The 19,147-nt window shown below is 26.2% G+C and overlaps 1 protein-coding gene across 1 annotated transcript in view; it reads right to left on the reverse strand.

Annotated features, from left to right (window-relative positions):
* Positions 1 to 2,991: 2,991 nt before the first annotated feature.
* Positions 2,992 to 19,147, reverse strand: part of LOC117166968 — a 25,111-nt gene continuing 8,955 nt past the window's right edge. The window contains exons 4-6 of the mRNA XM_033351474.1: positions 17,617 to 18,025; positions 13,555 to 13,764; positions 2,992 to 3,638 (exon numbers count right to left, since the gene is read on the reverse strand). Of these exons, the coding sequence (XP_033207365.1) occupies positions 3,428 to 3,638; positions 13,555 to 13,764; positions 17,617 to 18,025 (830 nt within the window). The 3' untranslated portion in view covers positions 2,992 to 3,427. The remainder of the gene's footprint in view (positions 3,639 to 13,554; positions 13,765 to 17,616; positions 18,026 to 19,147) is intronic.

Below are 19,147 nucleotides of genomic sequence, written 5' to 3' on the forward strand. Positions count from 1 at the left end.
AGTTTTTTAAAGTGATTAAAAGGCAGATGATTAAAGGCAGGGTATTAAAAAGCAGGAATAATAATTTAGAAAAAAATTATTCGAGAGAAAGTAAATATGCAAAATTATATTCATTTTTTTTGTGCTCACTGTGTTCACACGGATTGAGATTTGTTTAGAGTTTGACAGATTAAATAGAAAGCACTAAAAAACGTTTGTATACATTAATATGTTTATAATTTCACAGAAAGTTTATTTATAAATTGATAGAATAGGATATACTCATTAGAGTTGTAGCACTTCACAGATAATTTTTGATTTGATGCATTTCACATTTTTTGATTCGCGCATATTTAGCACTGATACCAGTTTTGGACTAAATCGTCTACACATTAAAAAAAAATAATATAAGCAATAAAATTTGCACATTCGTTTGAACATCGTACAGTGCCGACTTTTAGGACTGGATTAATCTACAGTGCCGACTGAGGACACTCTCCCCTCATGATAAATAATATTTTAACAAATATATCATAAAAAAAGATTATGTAACAGATGATTTCATTATGAAGGGAATTATGAAAAGAAAAGTTTAAAAGTTACTTGATGCTTATTTATTTATGATAACTTGGCTCGTATTATAGTTAATATGCGCGCCATCACTGAAAAACACGAGGGCGGCGGCTTAACGCACAGTGCCGACTTAGGACTAGCTTAATATATATTGCCTACTCAGAGCCAGTTTAATCCACAGTGTCGACTTAGGACCAGATTCCTCCACAGTGCAGACTTAGGACTGGTTTAATCCATCGTGCCGACTTAGGACACTCTCCCCTAATAATAATTTAAAAAATATATTATAAAAAAAGGAAAATACAAGAAATGATTCCATCCTGGAGGGAATTATAAAAAAGAAAGTTTAAAAGTTATTAAATGCTTATTTTTTACGATTAGTTAGCTCGTATTATAGCCAATACGCAACCATCACTAAAAAACGCGAAGGATCCGACTTAAACCAGGGGTGACTTAGGACCAGATTAATCCACAGTGCCGACGTAGGACAAGCTTAATCCATAGTGTCGACTTAGGACTCGCTTTATACACAGTTCCGAATTAGGACTCGCTTAATTCAGAGTGCCGACATAGGACTGGCTTAATCCACAGTCCCGACCTAGGACTGGCTTAATTTAGAGTGCCGACATAGGACTGGCTTAATACAGAGTGCCGACAAAGGACTGGCTTAATACAGAGTGCCGACTTAGAACTGGATTAATACAGAGTGTCGACTTAAGACTGGCTTAATCAACAGTTCTGAGTCAGGACTGGCTTAATTCGGAGTGCCGACTTAGAACTGGCTTAATTCAGAGTGCCGAGAGGACTGGCTTAATTTAGAGTGCCGACAAAAGACTGGCTTAATACAGAGTGCCGACTTAGGACTGGTTTAATACAGAGCACCGGCTTAAGGCTGGCTTAATTTAGAGTGCCGACATAGGACTGACTTAATGCAGAATGAAGACATAAGACTGGGTTAATACAGGGTGCCGACTTAGGACTGGCTTAATCCACAATTCCGACCTAGGACTGGCTTAATATAGAGTGTCGACATAGGACTGGCTTAATACATAATGCCGACTTAGGACTGGTTTAATACAGAGCACCGGCTTAAGACTGGCTTAATCCACATTTACGACCTGCGACTGGCTTAATCTTGAGTGCCGACATAGGACTGGCTTCATACAGAGTGCCGACATAGGACTGGCTTAATACAGAGTGATGACATAGGAATGGGTTAATACAGGGTGCCGACTTAGGACTGGCTTAATACAGAGTGATGACATAGGAATGGGTTAATACAGGGTGCCGACTTAGGACTGGCTTAATTTAGAGTGCCGACTTAGGACTGGTTTAATACAGAACACAGGCTTAAGACTGGCTCAATCCACAGTTCAGACCTAGGACTGGCTTAATTTAGAGTGCCGACATAGGACTGGCTTAATACAGAGTGCCGACTTAGGACTGGCTTAATACAGAGTGACGACATAGGACTGGGTTAATACAGGGTACCGACTTAGGACTGGCTTAATTTAGAGTGCCGACATAGGACTGGCTTAATACAGAGTGCCGAAAAAGGACTGGTTCAATTCAGAGTGCCGACATAGGACTGGCTTAATACAGAGTGCCGAAAAAGGACTGGTTCAATTCAGAGTGACAACATAGGACTGGCTTAATACAGAGTGCCGACATAGGACTGGCTTAATACAGAGTGACAACATAGGACTGGCTTAATACAGAGTGCCGACTTAGGACTGGTTTAATTCAGAGTGCCAACTTAGGACTGGCTTAATACAGAGTGCCGAAAAAGGACTGGCTTAATACAGAGTGCCGACTTAGGACTGGTTTAATACAGAGTGACGACATAGGACTGGGTTAATACAGGGTGCCGACTTAGGACTGGCTTAATTTAGAGTGCCGACATAGGACTGGCTTAATACAGAGTGCCGAAAAAGGACTGGTTCAATTCAGAGTGACAACATAGGACTGGCTTAATACAGAGTGCCGACTTAGGACTGGTTTAATTCAGAGTGCCAACTTAGGACTGGCTTAATTTAGAGTGCCGACATAGGCCCACTGTCCTCTAATAATAAAATAATAATTTAAGAAATATATATTATAAAAAAGAATGTGTAATAGATGATTTCATGAAGGAGGGAATTATGAAAAGAAAAGTTTAAAAGTTACTAGATGCTTCTTTATTTACGATAAATCCTCTCGTATTTTGTACTTCGTTTACAAAAAAATATACTATATATTATTAAAAAAAAAAAAAAACTTTCTCCTAAACAAGAATTGAGTACTTACAATATAATTAGATCATTTCAAGCTGATCGAAAACCTTAAGCACTATAACTATTTTCACACAAGATTTTTTTTTATAAACTAGAAACCGACAAACATGAATCTAACAATTTTTTCAGTCTCGAATTTCGAAATTTTTGATAGATTTGGCCCTGAATCATCAGGAATAGAACGCTAATAACTAATTCTGATTGCGACATTTTCATCCCTTTCGTTGTCGTGAATTAAAAAAAAAAAATCGAACTATTTGACAAATTAAAAAAAAAATAGTCTAAATTTTAAGTTTGCAATTGTAACAGTAAAGAACGGAAATTTCGAGAAATTTTAATTCTCTCAAAAGTTAATTTGAATATTAATCCTAGAGTTTTAATTCTAACGAGATGTTCATATAAGTATTAAATTGACGGATTTTCATTGCCCAATTGTGAGGAATGTCAGATGCAAAATTCTCAGCGAGACTTGGCGGAATTGTAACTTAAAATAAAAAAAAAAAGTTTTGTAAAATAAATTATTTGTAAAGTTTAAATTAAAAGTGAGCGTTTCCCGAGGTTACGATTTTTTTTCCAGTAAAAAATCGTACGATTTTCATTTTTTAAGTTTCATGCCTGAGAAATTTGTCAAGGCTTGGCCCGTCCCTTCCCAAAGGATCTTCAGGAAACATGAGAACATCCCCGACGAATGTTGGAGGAAGTATCCGTTTTTCGATTGTTTCTCTCCATTCAGGTTTTTCCTCGTAAAGATCTTTAAATTGATCGTTCGAAACGACGATTCCCTCGCACTGTGCTGCGTATTTCAAGATAAACCTGAGAAATATAAATACAAAGTAATAAAGAATGATTCGCAAAATTGAATAACATCAAAGGTAAAATCGTTGATTCTACTCCATAAAAATAAATAGTCAAAATTAAATTTAAAGGAAGGAATACTTTTTTATTATCACAAATATTAATTTATAATAATTTTTAATATCTTCATGCACTTTACACTTATTATTTGTTGTAAACAAAAATAAATTTTAGTATAATTTTAAATAAGAGCGCCACTGGTAACCAGTCGGATTGTCGAAGCAACGCATGTGCAGTAGGAAGATAACTAAAATCTAAAGCACTGCGCAGTCATGACTGCCACTTTATTGACTGCGCATGTGCCGAAAAAGCGAGTCTCTTTCATATTAATGAATAATATCGATAATACGGATAAATATTAAGAAAAGTTTTTAATTTAAAAAATAAATTTCATTTAATATAAAAAAATAGACCACTTCAAATAATGTATCATAAAGTAATCTTACATATGTTTTCGTATCATTTTAAATAGACCCGCGCTTTTCGGTGCATGCGAAGTTTAAAAAATGACGGGGGTATCATCGCATTGATCGTTTTTTCAATAAATTATCAAAAATCGAGTTAATATTTACTATAAAAACTACGTTACCACGTTCTGGATATTTTCTTTGCCAACAAGATTTGAAAAAAAAGGTATTTCAACATAATACTTAAATTTTTAATAAAATAGTTTCATTTTTAAACGAGTATAGTTCAGCCCAGCTGTAGAACATTAATGATTTTGTTGAAAATTCACTTTTTATAGTCATAAAATTATATATATTTTTTAAAATGTAGATATTCAATTTTTGTGTAAGACTTTCACTTTTTTGATTTTTAAATTCGTCTTTTCAAAACAAAATTTAAGTTCTTGTTTGAAAATTGATCTTTTTGGTCGAAAATTAAACTTTTTTTTATTCGTTGTTTTTTTAATGAATATTTATCCCTTCAATTTTTTTTATTTTGTCTTTTTTAGTTTAAAGTTCAATTATTTGGTTGAAAATTCAACTTTTTTAAAAAGTCTTTGTGGTCACTAATTTTATTCACTATAAAAAAACTTATTAGATTTAAAAATATCCAGAAATTGGCAATCTTGTCTATGTATTATCGTTATCGCTTTTCCTCAATGCACTGACAGAAATTTAATATTTATTAATGTAACATTTTATCATCAGATTTTTAACCAAAATAATTAATTTTCTACCAAGAATATTTTAATATTTAAAAAAAAAAATTAAATAAAATAATTCACCCTGTTTGATAATTGAAATACCAAAGTTTCTTACGTTTAAAAAAATTTCAAAACAAAGTTTTAATGTTTTAAGTAATTTATTTCTGTTAAAAAAAAAAATGTTTTTTAGGACATGCTTTTTTTCAACCAAAACTTTTCTTCTCGCCTATTTTTTAATTTAAGCCCTTATGAATGTTTGAATTTTGACTTTAAATTTGTAATAAATTTGTAAGCAAAATTTTGAATTCAGATTTCTAATGAGTGACTGACAAAACCCTTAAACTCCCATTTTGAAGCCACAGGAATTATTTTTTAATTTGTATCCGCCATATTGGATTTGCCATTTTGAATTTTATAAATTACAAACATTTGAATCCAAACTCGTAATTAGCGACCCAAAAAACCCGTGAAGACCTATTTTGAAGTCACAGGATTTATTTTTTAAAGTTTTTTCCGCCATATTGGATTTGCCATTTTAAATTATGAAAATTATAGAAACTTTGCTCCTAATTCTCAATTGGCAACCCAAAAAAAACCCGTAAATACCTATTTTGAAACCAAGGGACTTATTTTTTTAAGTTTTGTCCACCATATTGAATTCGTCATTTTCAATTTTGAATTTTTTTTTAAATTTGACTCCAAATCCGTAATCAGCGACCCAAAATAAAAACCGTGAACACCTATTTTCAAGCCACGGTATTGATTTTTTTCAGTTTTGTCTGCCATTTTAAATGTCGAATACATTAGAAATATTGCTACAAATTCTAAATCAGCGACCCAAAAATCCCAGCAGACCTATTTTGAAACCAAGGGAGTTATTTTTTTAAAGTTTTGTCCACCATATTGAATACGCCATTTTCAATTTTGATTTTTTTTTAATTTGTCTCCAAATTAATAATCAGCGACCCGAAATAAAAACCGTGAAGACCTATTTTCAAGCCACGGTATTTATTTTTTTCAGTTTTATCCGGCATTTTAAATTTTGAATATATTAGAAATATTGATACAAATTCTAAATCAGCGACCCAAAAATACCTGTAGACCTATTTTGAAACCAAGGGAGTTATTTTTTAAAGTTTTGTCCACCATATTGAAATCGCAATTTTAAATTTTGAAGATTTTGCAACAAATGTGTAATCAGCGATCCAAAAACCCCTGAAGACCCCTGAAGACCGCCATTTTCAATTTTGATTTTTTTTTTAAATTTGACTCCAAATTCATAATCAGCGACCCGAAATAAAAACCGTGAAGACCTATTTTCAAGCCACGGTATTTATTTTTTTCAGTTTTATCCGCCATTTTAAATTTTCAATATATTAGAAATATTGATACAAATTCTAAATCAGCGACCCAAAAATACCTGTAGACCTATTTTGAAACCAAGGGAGTTATTTTTTAAAGTTTTGTCCACCATATTGAAATCGCAATTTTAAATTTTGAAGATTTTGCAACAAATGAGTAATCAGCGACCCAAAAACCCCTGAAGACCTATTTTGAAGCCACCTTAATTGTATTTAAAATTTTTGTCCGCCATATAGAATCAGCCATTTAAATTTTTTTAAATATTAGTGCAAATTATAAATCAGCGGCCTAAAAAACTCGTAAAGACCTATTTTTAAACAAAGGGACTTATTTTTTTTAAGTTTATTCCACCATATTGAATCGGCCATTTAAATTTTAAAATTTTTTTTAGAAATTTGACTCCAAATTCGTAATCAGCGACGCAAAAAAAAAGATCCATGAAGACCTATTTTGAATCCACGGTACTTATTTTTTCAGTTTTGTCCGCCATATTGGATCCGCCAATAAGAATTTGGTTCTAAATTGGTAATCAGCAACCTAAAGAAAAACCGGAAGACCTATTTTAAAGAGACTTATTTTAAAATTTTTGTCCGTCTTATTGAATCAGCGATTTTAAATTTTGAAAAGTTTGAAAATATTACTACAAATTTTAAATCAGCGACCCAAAAAAAACCGTGAAGGCCTATTTTAAATCCACACGAGTTATTTTTTAAAATGTTTTTCTGCCATATTGAATTAGCCATTTTAAATTTTTAAATGTTTAGAAATATTACTACAAATTCTAAATCAGCGACAAAAAAAAAACCGTGAAATTTTACTCCAAATTTGTAATCAGCGACACGAAACCCCCCTAAAGACCTATTTTGAAGCTACGGAACGTATTTTTTATTTTTGTCCGCCAATAAGAATTTGGCTTCAAACTTGTAATCAGTGACCCAAAAAAACCCTGAAGACCTATTTTCAAGTCACTTATTTAAAATTTTTTATCCGCCATATTGAATCAGCTATTTTAAATTTTGAAAATTTTAGAAATATTACTACAAATTTTAAATCATCGACCCGAAAAGAAACCGTGACGGCCAATTTTGAAGCTATGGGATTTATTTTTATGTTTTAGTCGGCCATTTTGGAACCGCCATTTTTAAGTTTGAAAATTTTAATCCAAATTTGTAGCTACCGGACTTATTTTTTAATTTTGTCCGCCATATTGAATCTCCTTATTTGAATAAGGAAAACATTAAAAATTTGTCTCTAAAATCGTAATCAGCGACGCAAAAACCACGTGACGGCCCAATTAGAAGCCACGGGACTTTAATTTTTAATATTTTGTCCGCCATATTGGATCCACTATATACAATTTTGAAAATATCATCAATTTGACTCAAAATTCGTTATCAGCGACCCGAAAACCCCTAAAGACCTATTTTCAAGCCTCGGGCTATATTTTTAATTTGTTTCAACCACGGGACTTATTAAAAAAATTTGTCCGCCATATTGAGTCAGCAATTTTAAATTTGGAAAATTTAAGAAATTTACTCCAAACTCTGAATCAGCGACCAAAAAGAAAACAGTGAAGACTTATTTTGAAGCCGCGCGACTTATTTTTTACAGTTTTTTTCCACCATTTTGGTTCCGCCATTATATATTTGGAAAATTTTAGAAATTTTACTCCAAATTCTAAATCAGCGAACAAAAAAAATAGTAAAGACCTATTTTGAAACCAAGGGACGTATTTTTTGAAGTTTGATTCACCATATTGAATCCAACTTTTTAAATTTTGAAAATTTTAAAAATTTTACTCCAAATTCGTAATCAGCGACTAGAAAAAAATCCGTGAAGACCGATTTTGAAGCGACGGAAATTATTATTTTTTTTTTAATTTGTCCGCTATGTTGAAACAACAATTTAAAATTTTGAAAATTTCATAAATTTACTCCAAATTCTGAATCAGCGACCTAAAAAATCGTGAAACGCCTATTCTGAAACCAAGGGACTTATTTTTTTAATTTTAGAAATTTTACTCCAAATTGTAATCAGCGACCCGAGAAACCCTTAAGGACCTATCCTGGAGCCACGTGACTTATTTTTACATGTTTCTACGCCATATTGGATCCGCCATTTTAAATTTGAAAAATTTCATCAATTTAATCTATTTTTAAGCAAATTTAATTTTGCAAAATTTTTTTAACTTGACTAAATGCGCAATCAGCGACCTTAAAAAACCCTCAAGATGTTTGAATTCGAATTCTGACTTCGGATTCGTAATACGCAACCAAAAAAAAAAAGAACTAAGGGCCCATTTTGCAGGCGCGGAACCAATTTTTTCATTTTTTTCTCAAGTTTGGCCTTTATTATGTTTATATACTTACCTTCAATAATAAATAATTCGAATCTTCGCTTACAGAGATTTGAATTCTCAAGTTTCCAAATTAGAAAACGTCCATCAATCAGCCGCTAGGTAGCGCTAACTGGTACAATAAAAATTCCGCGAAAATTCAAATTTAATCAATGAAAAACAGCTCTTTTTTTATAAAAATTAATAACAAAAATTGGCAAAGAAAAAGAAAAATATCGGTCTTTCAGCTTGAAAAGAAAAAAATGTAATTTTTCAAGTACGATAGTTTTACTTTCGTAGTTCGGAATTTCAAAAATATAAGATTGTCGACAGAAAGAACGGTTCAAAGTAGAAATTTTCCAAGTTTTCCCTATTTTTATATCGAAACCGGAAACATTCCATAATTTTGTGTTAAAGGTCCAACTTTTTTGCAGAAAAATAGTTATTTTGGCTTGAAAATTTAACATTTAGGGGACTTTTTTTCTTTCTCGAGGGAAAAATTATCTTTTTGCTGGAAATTCAACGTTTTGGTTGAAAAATATTTTGTTGTTGTTAAAAATTCATGTATATTATAAAAAAACTTCGCCTTTTTTAATTAAAAATTAATATAGTTGTTTAAACATTCTCCTTTTGGATAAAAAATAATTTTTTTTATTTGCAAATTAATTTTTTTTGTGATAAAAAATAATTTTTTTAAACCGGAAACTGAAGTTTAAATTTTCAGTTATTTATTTTTATTTTAATAGAAAAATCGATTTTTTGGTAGAAAATTAATATTCTTGTTTAAAATTTTTTGTTGTTGAAAATCTATTAGTTTTGAGTTAAAAATTTAACTATTTTGTTGAACCATTCTTTTTTAGTTAAAAATTGATTCAAATAAAAATGTTAATCTACCATTCTTGATTGAAAATTTGTCTTCATTTTTTTTCTCAAATTAATTTTCTTTTGTGTCTTAAAAATTTGTCTATTTGGTAGAAAATTATTTGTTTGAAAATCCACCTTTTCGACTGAAAATTGAATTATTTCGTTAAAAATTTAAATATTTTGTCAAAACTTTGTTTTTTTTTTTGGTTTAATATTAATATTTTTAATTGAAAATTTATCAATTTCATTGTTAGTTGAAAATTTATTTTTAAACTGGAAAATTTATTTCTTATTTAAAGATTAAGTTAAAAATCCCAATTTTATCCATAAAATTTCAGTATTCCGCATTTGGTTTAAGATTCATTTTTTTTTTTCTTAAAAATTGTACTATTTTGTTAAAAAAAAAGTTTATTTTAGTTGAAAAATGATTTTTTTTAAACAAAAAAATGTGGCTGTATTCTTTTTGTTAATCCTATTTTTTTTAGTTCAAATTCATTTTTTTAATTGAAAATTAAATTAAATTTTTTTTCTTTTTTTTAGCTAAAAAAAAAAACAAATTTTTGGTAGAAAATAATCTAGTTTGAAAAATTCTTTTTTTGTTTAAAGCTTTAACTATTTTGATGAATTTCTCTTTTTTGGTTAAAAATTTATCTTTCTTAGTTGTAAATTGAACTATTTTTTTTAGTTTTTTTTTTTAAATTAAATTTTTGCAACTGAAAATGTAACTACCATTTTTGATTGAAAATTTGTCTTTTTTTAAACTAACTTTTTTGTGTGTTAAAAACTTGACTTTTTGGTAGAAAATTATTTGTTTCAAAATTCAGCATTTTGCCTAAAAATTAATTTTTTTCATTGAAAATTTAAACATTATGTTGTAACTTCTTTTTTTAAACAAATTTTTTTTAATGACAAATTAACAATTTCATTTTAGATACAAAATTTATCTTTAAATTGAAAATTTGATTGTTTATTTAAAGATTAATTTGAAAATTGGACTATTTTGTTAAAAAAAAAGTTTGTTTTCGTTAAATTTTTTTTTTTAACAAAAAATGTGTGCCCCATTTTTTTAAACTTCTTTTTTTTTGGGTGCAGAATTTTTAAAAATATTAAACTATTCAAAAAATATTTTTTTTTATGTTGAAAAGTGAAGTTTAAATTTTCAGTTAAAAATTTTTGTTTCAAGTTAAAAATTCGACTTTTGGTATAAAATAATCTAGTTTGAAAATTCCAATTTTTGTTTAACTATTTTGTTAAACTTTCCTCTTTTGGTTAAAAACTGACATTTCTTAGTTGAAAATTGATCTACATTGTTAAAAAAGTTTTTTTTAATTAAATTTTTTAATTGAAAATGTAACTAATATTCTTGGTTGATTTTTTTTTTATTTTGTGGAAAATAATTTTCTATTTATTTATTTTTTAAAATAAGATTTAACTAAAAATGAAATTTTAAGATTTTTAGTTTATCTTTATTATTTTTTTTGGGTGAAAAATTAATTTTTTAACTGAAATTTTAACCATTTCATTTTTGATTGAAAATTGTTTGTTTTTTGAATATAAAATTTAACTTTTTCAGTTACGACTTCAAATATTCATAAAAAATTCATATAATTTTGGTGAAAATTTAACTATTTTGTTAAACCTCTTTTTTTTTAATAATTTTTTTTTCACTGAATTAAACTATTACATTTTAGGTAATAAAAAATTATCTTTTCTGGCAGAAAATTTAATTTCTTTATCTAAATATTTAAGTAAATATTACATTTTTTATTGAAAGTTTATTTTTTACTTACAAATTTATTTTTAAGTTGAAAATTGTTTTTTTTTTTAAAGAAAATTTAACTCTTTTAGTTGAGACATGAAATATTCATTAAAAAATTCATTGATTTTGGTTGAAAATTTAACTATTTTGTTAAACCTCTTTTTTCTTTCTTTTTTTAACTGAAAATTAAATGGTTTAATTTTGTTTAAAAATTGATATATTTTTTTAGTCGAAAATTTATTTCTTCCAACTAAAAATGTAACTGCACTTCTTTTATTATTGAAAATTTAAATATTTTGTTGATTTTTTTTTAAATTAAAAAATAACTTTTCAACTGAGAAATTAACTATTACATTTCTGGTGAAAAATTTATTTCTCAATTGAAGTAAACAAGTTTTTAAAAATTAAATTATTTTATGGAAAATTATATTTTTTGACCTAAAAATTTTAATATTTCGTTTTTGGTTGAAAATTTCTAGTTGAATTTTTTTTAATGGAAAATTTAATTTTTTTTTTGGTTAAGACTTGAAATATTCATTGGAAATTCATTCGTTTTGGTTAAAAATTTAACTTTTTCTCTTTGAAAATTGAACTATTTTGTTTAACAAAAATTTTTCTTTTTTGTGTTAAAAATGTGGTGTTGAAAATTCATTTTTTCAATTAAAAATGTAACTGCAGATTTAAATTTTGAAGTAAGTTTAATTTTACTTGTGGAAAAATAATTTATTTTTTGATGAAAATTCGGTTGCTTCGTTGAAAGTTTAAATAATTTGTTGAAATTTCGTTCTTTGCTTTAAATTAATTTTTTAACTGCAAATTTAATTGCTTGCAAATTAAATTTTTTTATCCAAAAATTTAAATATTTCGTTTTTGGTTGAAAATTTATTTGTTTAGTTGGAAATTTTAATATTTTCTTCAAACCACTTTTTTCAAAAATGATGTTTAACTAAAAATTGAACTATTCCATTTTTTTTTAAATTGTAAATATTATATTATATATTGTAAATTTAATTTTTTACCATAAGACTTAATTAATTCAATTTTGGTTAAAAATTAATTTTCTTTTTAGCTAAAAATGTATTCATTTATTTTTTTTTAATAACAAATTTACTTTCTTTATTTAAAATCTCAAATCGTTGGTTGAAAATTCGTTCTTTTTATTAAAAAATATTTTTTTAACTGAAAATTTGATTATTCCGTTTTTGGTTGGACTTTAATTTGTTTAGTTGAAAATTTTAATATTTTGTTTAAAATTCGTTTCATTGTTAATTTCATTCGTTTAAAATTGAACTATGGTGTTAAAAATTTATTTTTTTACCTGAAAATTTAATTAATCCATTTTTGGTTGAAAATTGACTTTTATAGTTAGATTTTTTTTTTTATCACAAATTTACTTTCTTTATTTAAAACTTCAAATATTTGCTAGAAATTCTATTCTTTTTATTGAAAATTAAATTTTTAATTGAAAATTTACCTACTACTTTTTTGGTAGAAAATTTATTTGTTTAGTTGAAAATTTTTTTCAAACTTATTTTTATATTTCATTTCATTTGTTGAAAAATATTTAAATTTTTTATCTTAAAATTTAATTATTCCATTTGTGGTTAAAACCTAGTTTTTTTTAAAATAAAAAATGTATTAATCTTTTTTTTTTTGTAATAAGAAAATTACTATTATTATTTAAAACTTCAAATTATATTGTTGAAATTTCGTTCATTTTTTTTAATTAAATTATATTCTTGAAAATGAAATTTTTTTATCAAAAAATTGTAATATTCCTTTTTTGGTGGAAAATTTGTTTGTTTATTTGAAAATTTAAATAATTTGAACTATGCGGTTGAAAATTAATTTTTGTAGTTGAAAATGTATTTATATAATTATTTTTTTTAAATAAAAAATATACTTTCTTCAGTTAAAACTTTTAATATTTCTCATGAAAATTTCTATAAACTTCAATCATTAATTTGAACAAAAACGCTTTTTTTTCATCTAAAAAATTTGAATTTTCGCAGAAATTGGACCGGAACATCAAAAAGTATCATTAAAACCTACAACGCAGCCATCAAGCCATTTGCACATGCGCAGTAGAGTTCTGCGCAAGTCACAGATGCGCAGTAGAGTTCTGCGCTAGTCACTTATGCGCAGTAGTTTTCTGCGGCACTTTTGGCTGCGCAGAAGAGTTGTATGCTGTTTATGTGTGCGCAGTAAATGCCGATGAACCGTACAACTACGCAGTGAAGTTGTGAGAGACTTAACCCTGCGCAGTATGATTCTACGGCCCATGGAAGTGCGCAATTTCTATAGGACTGAGATTCGCAGTACATATACATATAATATATACGACTGCGCAAGTATGTCCATGAAATTTAGATTAAATTTGCATTTAAAATTTTTTTAAATTTACCTGTCATCATAGGGCGTGATAACCTTGTTTCCCGCTTTTCGACTCGGGGTAAATGTAATTACTCCCTCGGCATTAAGATCCTCCAAAATTTGCCGGGTTCGTCTTCTCTCGTATTGAGGCACAAAAGCCTTCACTGTATGGCCCCTGTCTTTAAAGTAATCAATAACTATTTTTAGTCCCTCAACTGAAAAGAATTTTCCCATCGCATGTCTGAAAGAAAAAGTAAAATTGCTCAAAAATAATTGTTCCGTTATTTCTAGAAAGAAAAAAGTCGTGAAAAAAAAGGGGAAAAAGCCACATCTTAAGGCAATGAAAAAAAGCATAATCAGACACTAAATTCTTATTGATTTTCAAATTAAATTTTAAACAAAATCTTCATTTTTAAGCAAAAAGAAATTTTTTTAAGAAGAACTGGAAACAGAAGCTGAAATTTTCAGTTGAAAATTCGACATTTTCGTAGAGAATTAATCTTCAAATTATTTTTCAAATTTTAATATAAACTATTATGTATTTGGTTAAAAAATTATATTTTTTAGATACAAACTCATATTTTCGTTTGTAAAAAATCCTAATTTTCAGTAGAACATCAACATAATTTGAAAATTCACCTTTTTGGCTGAAAATTCAGTTATTTCGTTAAACATTTAAATATTTTGTTCAAACTTCGACTTTTTTTAAATTCATGTTTTAAACTGAAAATTTAAATGATCATTTTATGTTTGAAAATGTATCTTAAAATGGGAAAATTTATTACATATTTGAAAATGCAGTTAAAAATTCAATTTAAAAAATTTATTTCTTTCGTTGAAAATTGATTTTTTTAAAATTAAAAATGTAAATGTACCATTTTTGGCAGACAATTTTTTTGCCGATAATTAATTTTTTTAACTAAAAATTTAACCATTTCATTTTTGATCGAAAATTTATCTTCAATTTGAAAAAATTCATTTCTTTCGTTGAAAATTTAACTATTTTGTTTTAAAAAGTTTGTTTTTGTTAAAAATTGTTGTCTTTTTTTTTTACTAAAAATGTAATTGTACCATTTTTTGTGGAAAATTTACTTTTTTCGTGAACAATTAATTTTTTAGTTCTAAATAGTTTAAATATATAGAAAATTTAACTTTTTTAGTTAAAACTCTTTTGTTTCTTTTTCATTATTTTTTAAACTGAAAATTAAAACTATTCCACTTTTGGTAGAAATTTATCTTTTTTAGCTGAAAATTGAACCATTTTGTTGAAAAAAATATTTTTCAACCAAAATTTGAATTATTAACATGAAAAGTCAAATGTTTTAGAAAAACAAAAGAATTTTTAATTTAAAAAAAAAACGTATTTTTTAGAAGACAGTTATAGACATAATAAAATTTTCTATAAATTGCACAAAAAGGTGTAATTTTCAACAATATCAAATCAAAAGAGACAAATTTTCAACAAAACTGATGATTTTTTAATCGATTAATTCAATTTTCATGCCGAAAAAATAAATTTTCTAGAAGACAATTTATCTAGATAAAAATTTAATATCAAGAAAAGTAAACTTTCAATAAAAAAAAGACGAATTTTTAACGTTTTAAAACTAAAATATCGAATATTTGAGAAAACCGTTGACTTTTCAACCTGAAAAGATGAATTTTCGATTTAAAAAAAGTTCACTTTCAAACCAAATATTCCATTTTCATGCAAAAAAAAAAATGATTTTTTTTAGAAGAGTTCAATTTTCATCACCAAAACTCATTTCCAACCAAAAAAGCAAAATTTTCAAACAAAAAAATATTAATTTTTTAACCAAATAGTTGAATTTTCATGCCAAAAAGTCGATTTTTTTTAGAATTCACTTAAATTTAAAAAAAAATTAATTTTTAACCAAGCAAGATGAATTTTTACCCAAAAATAGTAGAATTTCTTAATGTATTCGATTAATTTAATTCACATTTAAGCGGGGAAAACGAGAAAAAGGGGGATTGCGAAATTTTTTTGAAAACAAGATAAAAAATAAGAAAATCTTTAAAAAAAAAAGGAAATAGTGGAAAGTGTATAAAGGCTATTAAATTTCATTTGAGTTATGAAATTATAAATCGTTTAACATTATTTAGTTGAACTTTCAACTAAAAATGATAAATTTTCAACCAAAAATTGAATAATTAAATTTTAAACCAACAAAAACAAAAAATTTTCCATAAAATAGTAAAATTTTCAATTATTATTATGATAAATTTTTTACTAAAAAATAAACAAATTTGCAGCAAAAATACATGAATTTTCAACTAAAAGAGGTAAATTTTCAAAAAGAATGGAGACTCTTGTCGAATTTAAAAAATTCTAGGCATAAAGCTTTTAAAAATTAATTCTTCCTTTTTTAATCTTCTCAAATAAAATGCAAGAATTTATTTTACTTTTTCATTTCAATTTAAGTTTAGAAATTAATTTTCCACCAGAAAGACAAATTTTTATACAAACAGTTCAATTTTCGAATAAAAATCATAAATTTTCAACCAAAAATTGAATAATTAAATTTGAAACTAACAAAAACCACCAATTTTCCAAAAAATTGTACAATTTTCAAGCAACTTTTCAAATATTTAACAGAAAAGACTATTTTTCAACAAAATACATAAATTTTCAACTAAAAGAGATAAATTATGAACCAAACATTGCATATTTGAATTTTTTAGTTGAAAAAAACTAATTTTTAACCAGAAATTTTAATTGTTAACAAAGTACCTTAATTTTAAATCGAAAATATAAATTTTCAACCAGAATTAAGAATATTTAATTAAAATAGTTGAATTTTCAACTAAATAGTAGAATTTTCAAATAAAAATGATCAATTTTCAACCAAAAACTGAGTAATTAAATTTCATACCAAAAAATGCCACCAATTTTTCACAAAATAGTACAATTTTGAAAGCAAATTTTCAAATTTCCTACAAAATAGATGAACTTTAAACCAAGAATATTAATTTTTTAACAGAAAAGACTATTTTTCAACAAAATACATAAATTTTCAACTATATATTGAATATTTGAATTTTTTAGTGGAAAAAAATTAATTTTTAACCAAAGATTTTAACTTTTAACCCAGTAGTTTTATTTTAAATCAAAAATATAAATTTTCAACCAGAATTAGGAATATTTAATTGGAATATTCAAATTTTCAACTAAAAATTATAAATTTTAAACCAAAAATAGAAAATAATTAAATTTTAACGCAAAAAAAACATCAAATCTTCCATAAAATAGTATAATTTTCAAGCAATTTTTCAAAATTTCTACACAAAAGATGAATTTTCAACCAAGAATATTTATTTTTTAACATAAAAGACTATTTAAAAAAATAAATAGTTGAATTTTCAATTAAAAGTGATAAATTTTCAATGAAAAATGGAATTTTCAACTAAAAAGGAAAAAATTTCATAGATATCTATCTAATTCTCAAATAAAATGCTAAATTTTTTTTACTTATAAATTTCAATTTAAGTTAGAAAATTTAATTTTCCACAAAATAGATGAATTTTCACCTAAAACTAGGGAATATTTCGTTGAAAAAGTTAAATTTTCAACTAAAAATTCACAATTTTAAACCGAAAAATGTAATAATTATACTTTATATCAACAAAAGCAACCAATTTTCCACAAAATACTACAATTTTTAATCAAAGCGATGAATTTTCAATGAAAAAGAACTAATTTTCAACCAAAAATCATTAATTTTCAACTAGAAAAGATAGCTTTTCAACCAGACAACGAATAGTTAAATTTTTAGCTCAAAAAATTAATTTTCAACAAAAAAAATGAATCTTTAAATATAAACGTTAAATTTTTGAAAACTAAATGAATTTTTAGCAATAAAGTTAACAAATTTTCAATCAAGTAGTTTAATTCTAAATCAAAAATATAAATTTTCAACCAAAATTAGGAATATTTAACTGGCATGGTTAAATTTCTAACCAAGGAGATTAATTTTCTCAAAAAAAAAAAAAAATTTCAAACAAAATTATAAATTTTCAAAGAAAACTAAAATTTTCACTAAAAAACAAAGACAAAAAAAAGCTAAAAACTTACTGCCTTGCGACATTGGCCCCGTCGATGATGATTTCCCGTAATTTCCCGGTGAGTATTTCCTCTGGAGCTTTTTGAATTTTTTCCTGGAGCTTCTCGCTCTCTTCCGCATTCTCATTATCCTTTTTATTTCTCCCGACTCGCATCTTTTTCAAATTCTCCGCCTTCTTCTTTCTAGAATTCGTCACTGGATTTTTTGGCTCATACTGCATCAGATAATTGCCCAGCCACTTTTTCGGATAATTGCCCCGCAACATTTGCAAATTGGCATGATTCGGGGCAACATCAAATTCGAAAGAGAGATTACCATCCGAATTTGAACTTGGATTTTCATTTTTATCTTTCGGTGAACCAGTGACTGATGACCAAACGACCATCACGTCTTCGGTCTGATTCAAATCAACCGAGGATCCTGTAATAGTTTAAAAGACAAGAAAAAAAAAAGAAAAAAAAAATTCAATAATTCACTCATTATAAATTGAGTCATAACGTTAATAAAAAAATAATAATAAAAGTTTGTAATATTACAGAATTGGAAAATTCCCGACAGAAAAGTAAGGAATTATAAAATATTATAAAATTTAAGTAAATAAATAATATTTATGAAACAATTTTCATTGTTTAAATACGGCGATTTTCTGCCTTAATTGTAAATTTTATCATCTGGGTATCTTACTATTCTGGAAATTTCCAATTCGGGAATTTTTTTACTCTGGAATATTCCAATTCAAAATTTGTTATAATTTTGAAATTTTCCAATTTGGATATTTTATTATTTGGGAATTTGATATTATTTTTAAATTATCCAATTCGAAAATTTTATAATTCTGGAATTTCCCAAATCAGAAATTTTATTATTCTGAAATTTCCCAATTCAAAATTTGTTATAATTTTTTAATTTTCCAATTTGGATAATTTATTATCTGGAAATTTGATATTATTTTTAAATTATCCAATTCGAAAATTTTATAATTCTGGAATTTTCCAAATAAGAAATTTTATTATTCTGGAATTTTCCAATTTGGATATTTTATTTTTTGTGAATTTTATTATTTGGGAATTTGATATTATTTTTAAATTATCCAATTCGAAAATTTTATAATTCTGGAATTTCCCAAATAAGAAATTTTATTATTCTGAAATTTCCCAATTCAAAATTTGTTATAATTTTTTAATTTTCCAATTTGGATAATTTATTATTTGGAAATTTGATATTATTTTTAAATTATCCAATTCGAAAATTTCATAATTCTGGAATTTTCCAAATATGAAATTTTATTATTCTGGAATTTTCCAATTTGGATATTTTATTTTTTGTAAATTTTATTATTCGGGAATCTTATTACTTAAGAATTTAATCATTTATAAATTGTATATTAATCTGAAATTTTTCAAGTCGGGAATTTTTTTACTCTGGAATATTCCAATTCAAAATAATAAAAGTTTGTAATATTACAGAATTGGAAAATTCCCGACAGAAAAGTAAGGAATTATAAAATATTATAAAATTTAAGTAAATAAATAATATTTATGA

The sequence above is a fragment of the Belonocnema kinseyi genome, chromosome 1 (assembly GCF_010883055.1).
Source record: "Belonocnema kinseyi isolate 2016_QV_RU_SX_M_011 chromosome 1, B_treatae_v1, whole genome shotgun sequence".
Classification (NCBI taxonomy): domain Eukaryota; kingdom Metazoa; phylum Arthropoda; class Insecta; order Hymenoptera; family Cynipidae; genus Belonocnema; species Belonocnema kinseyi.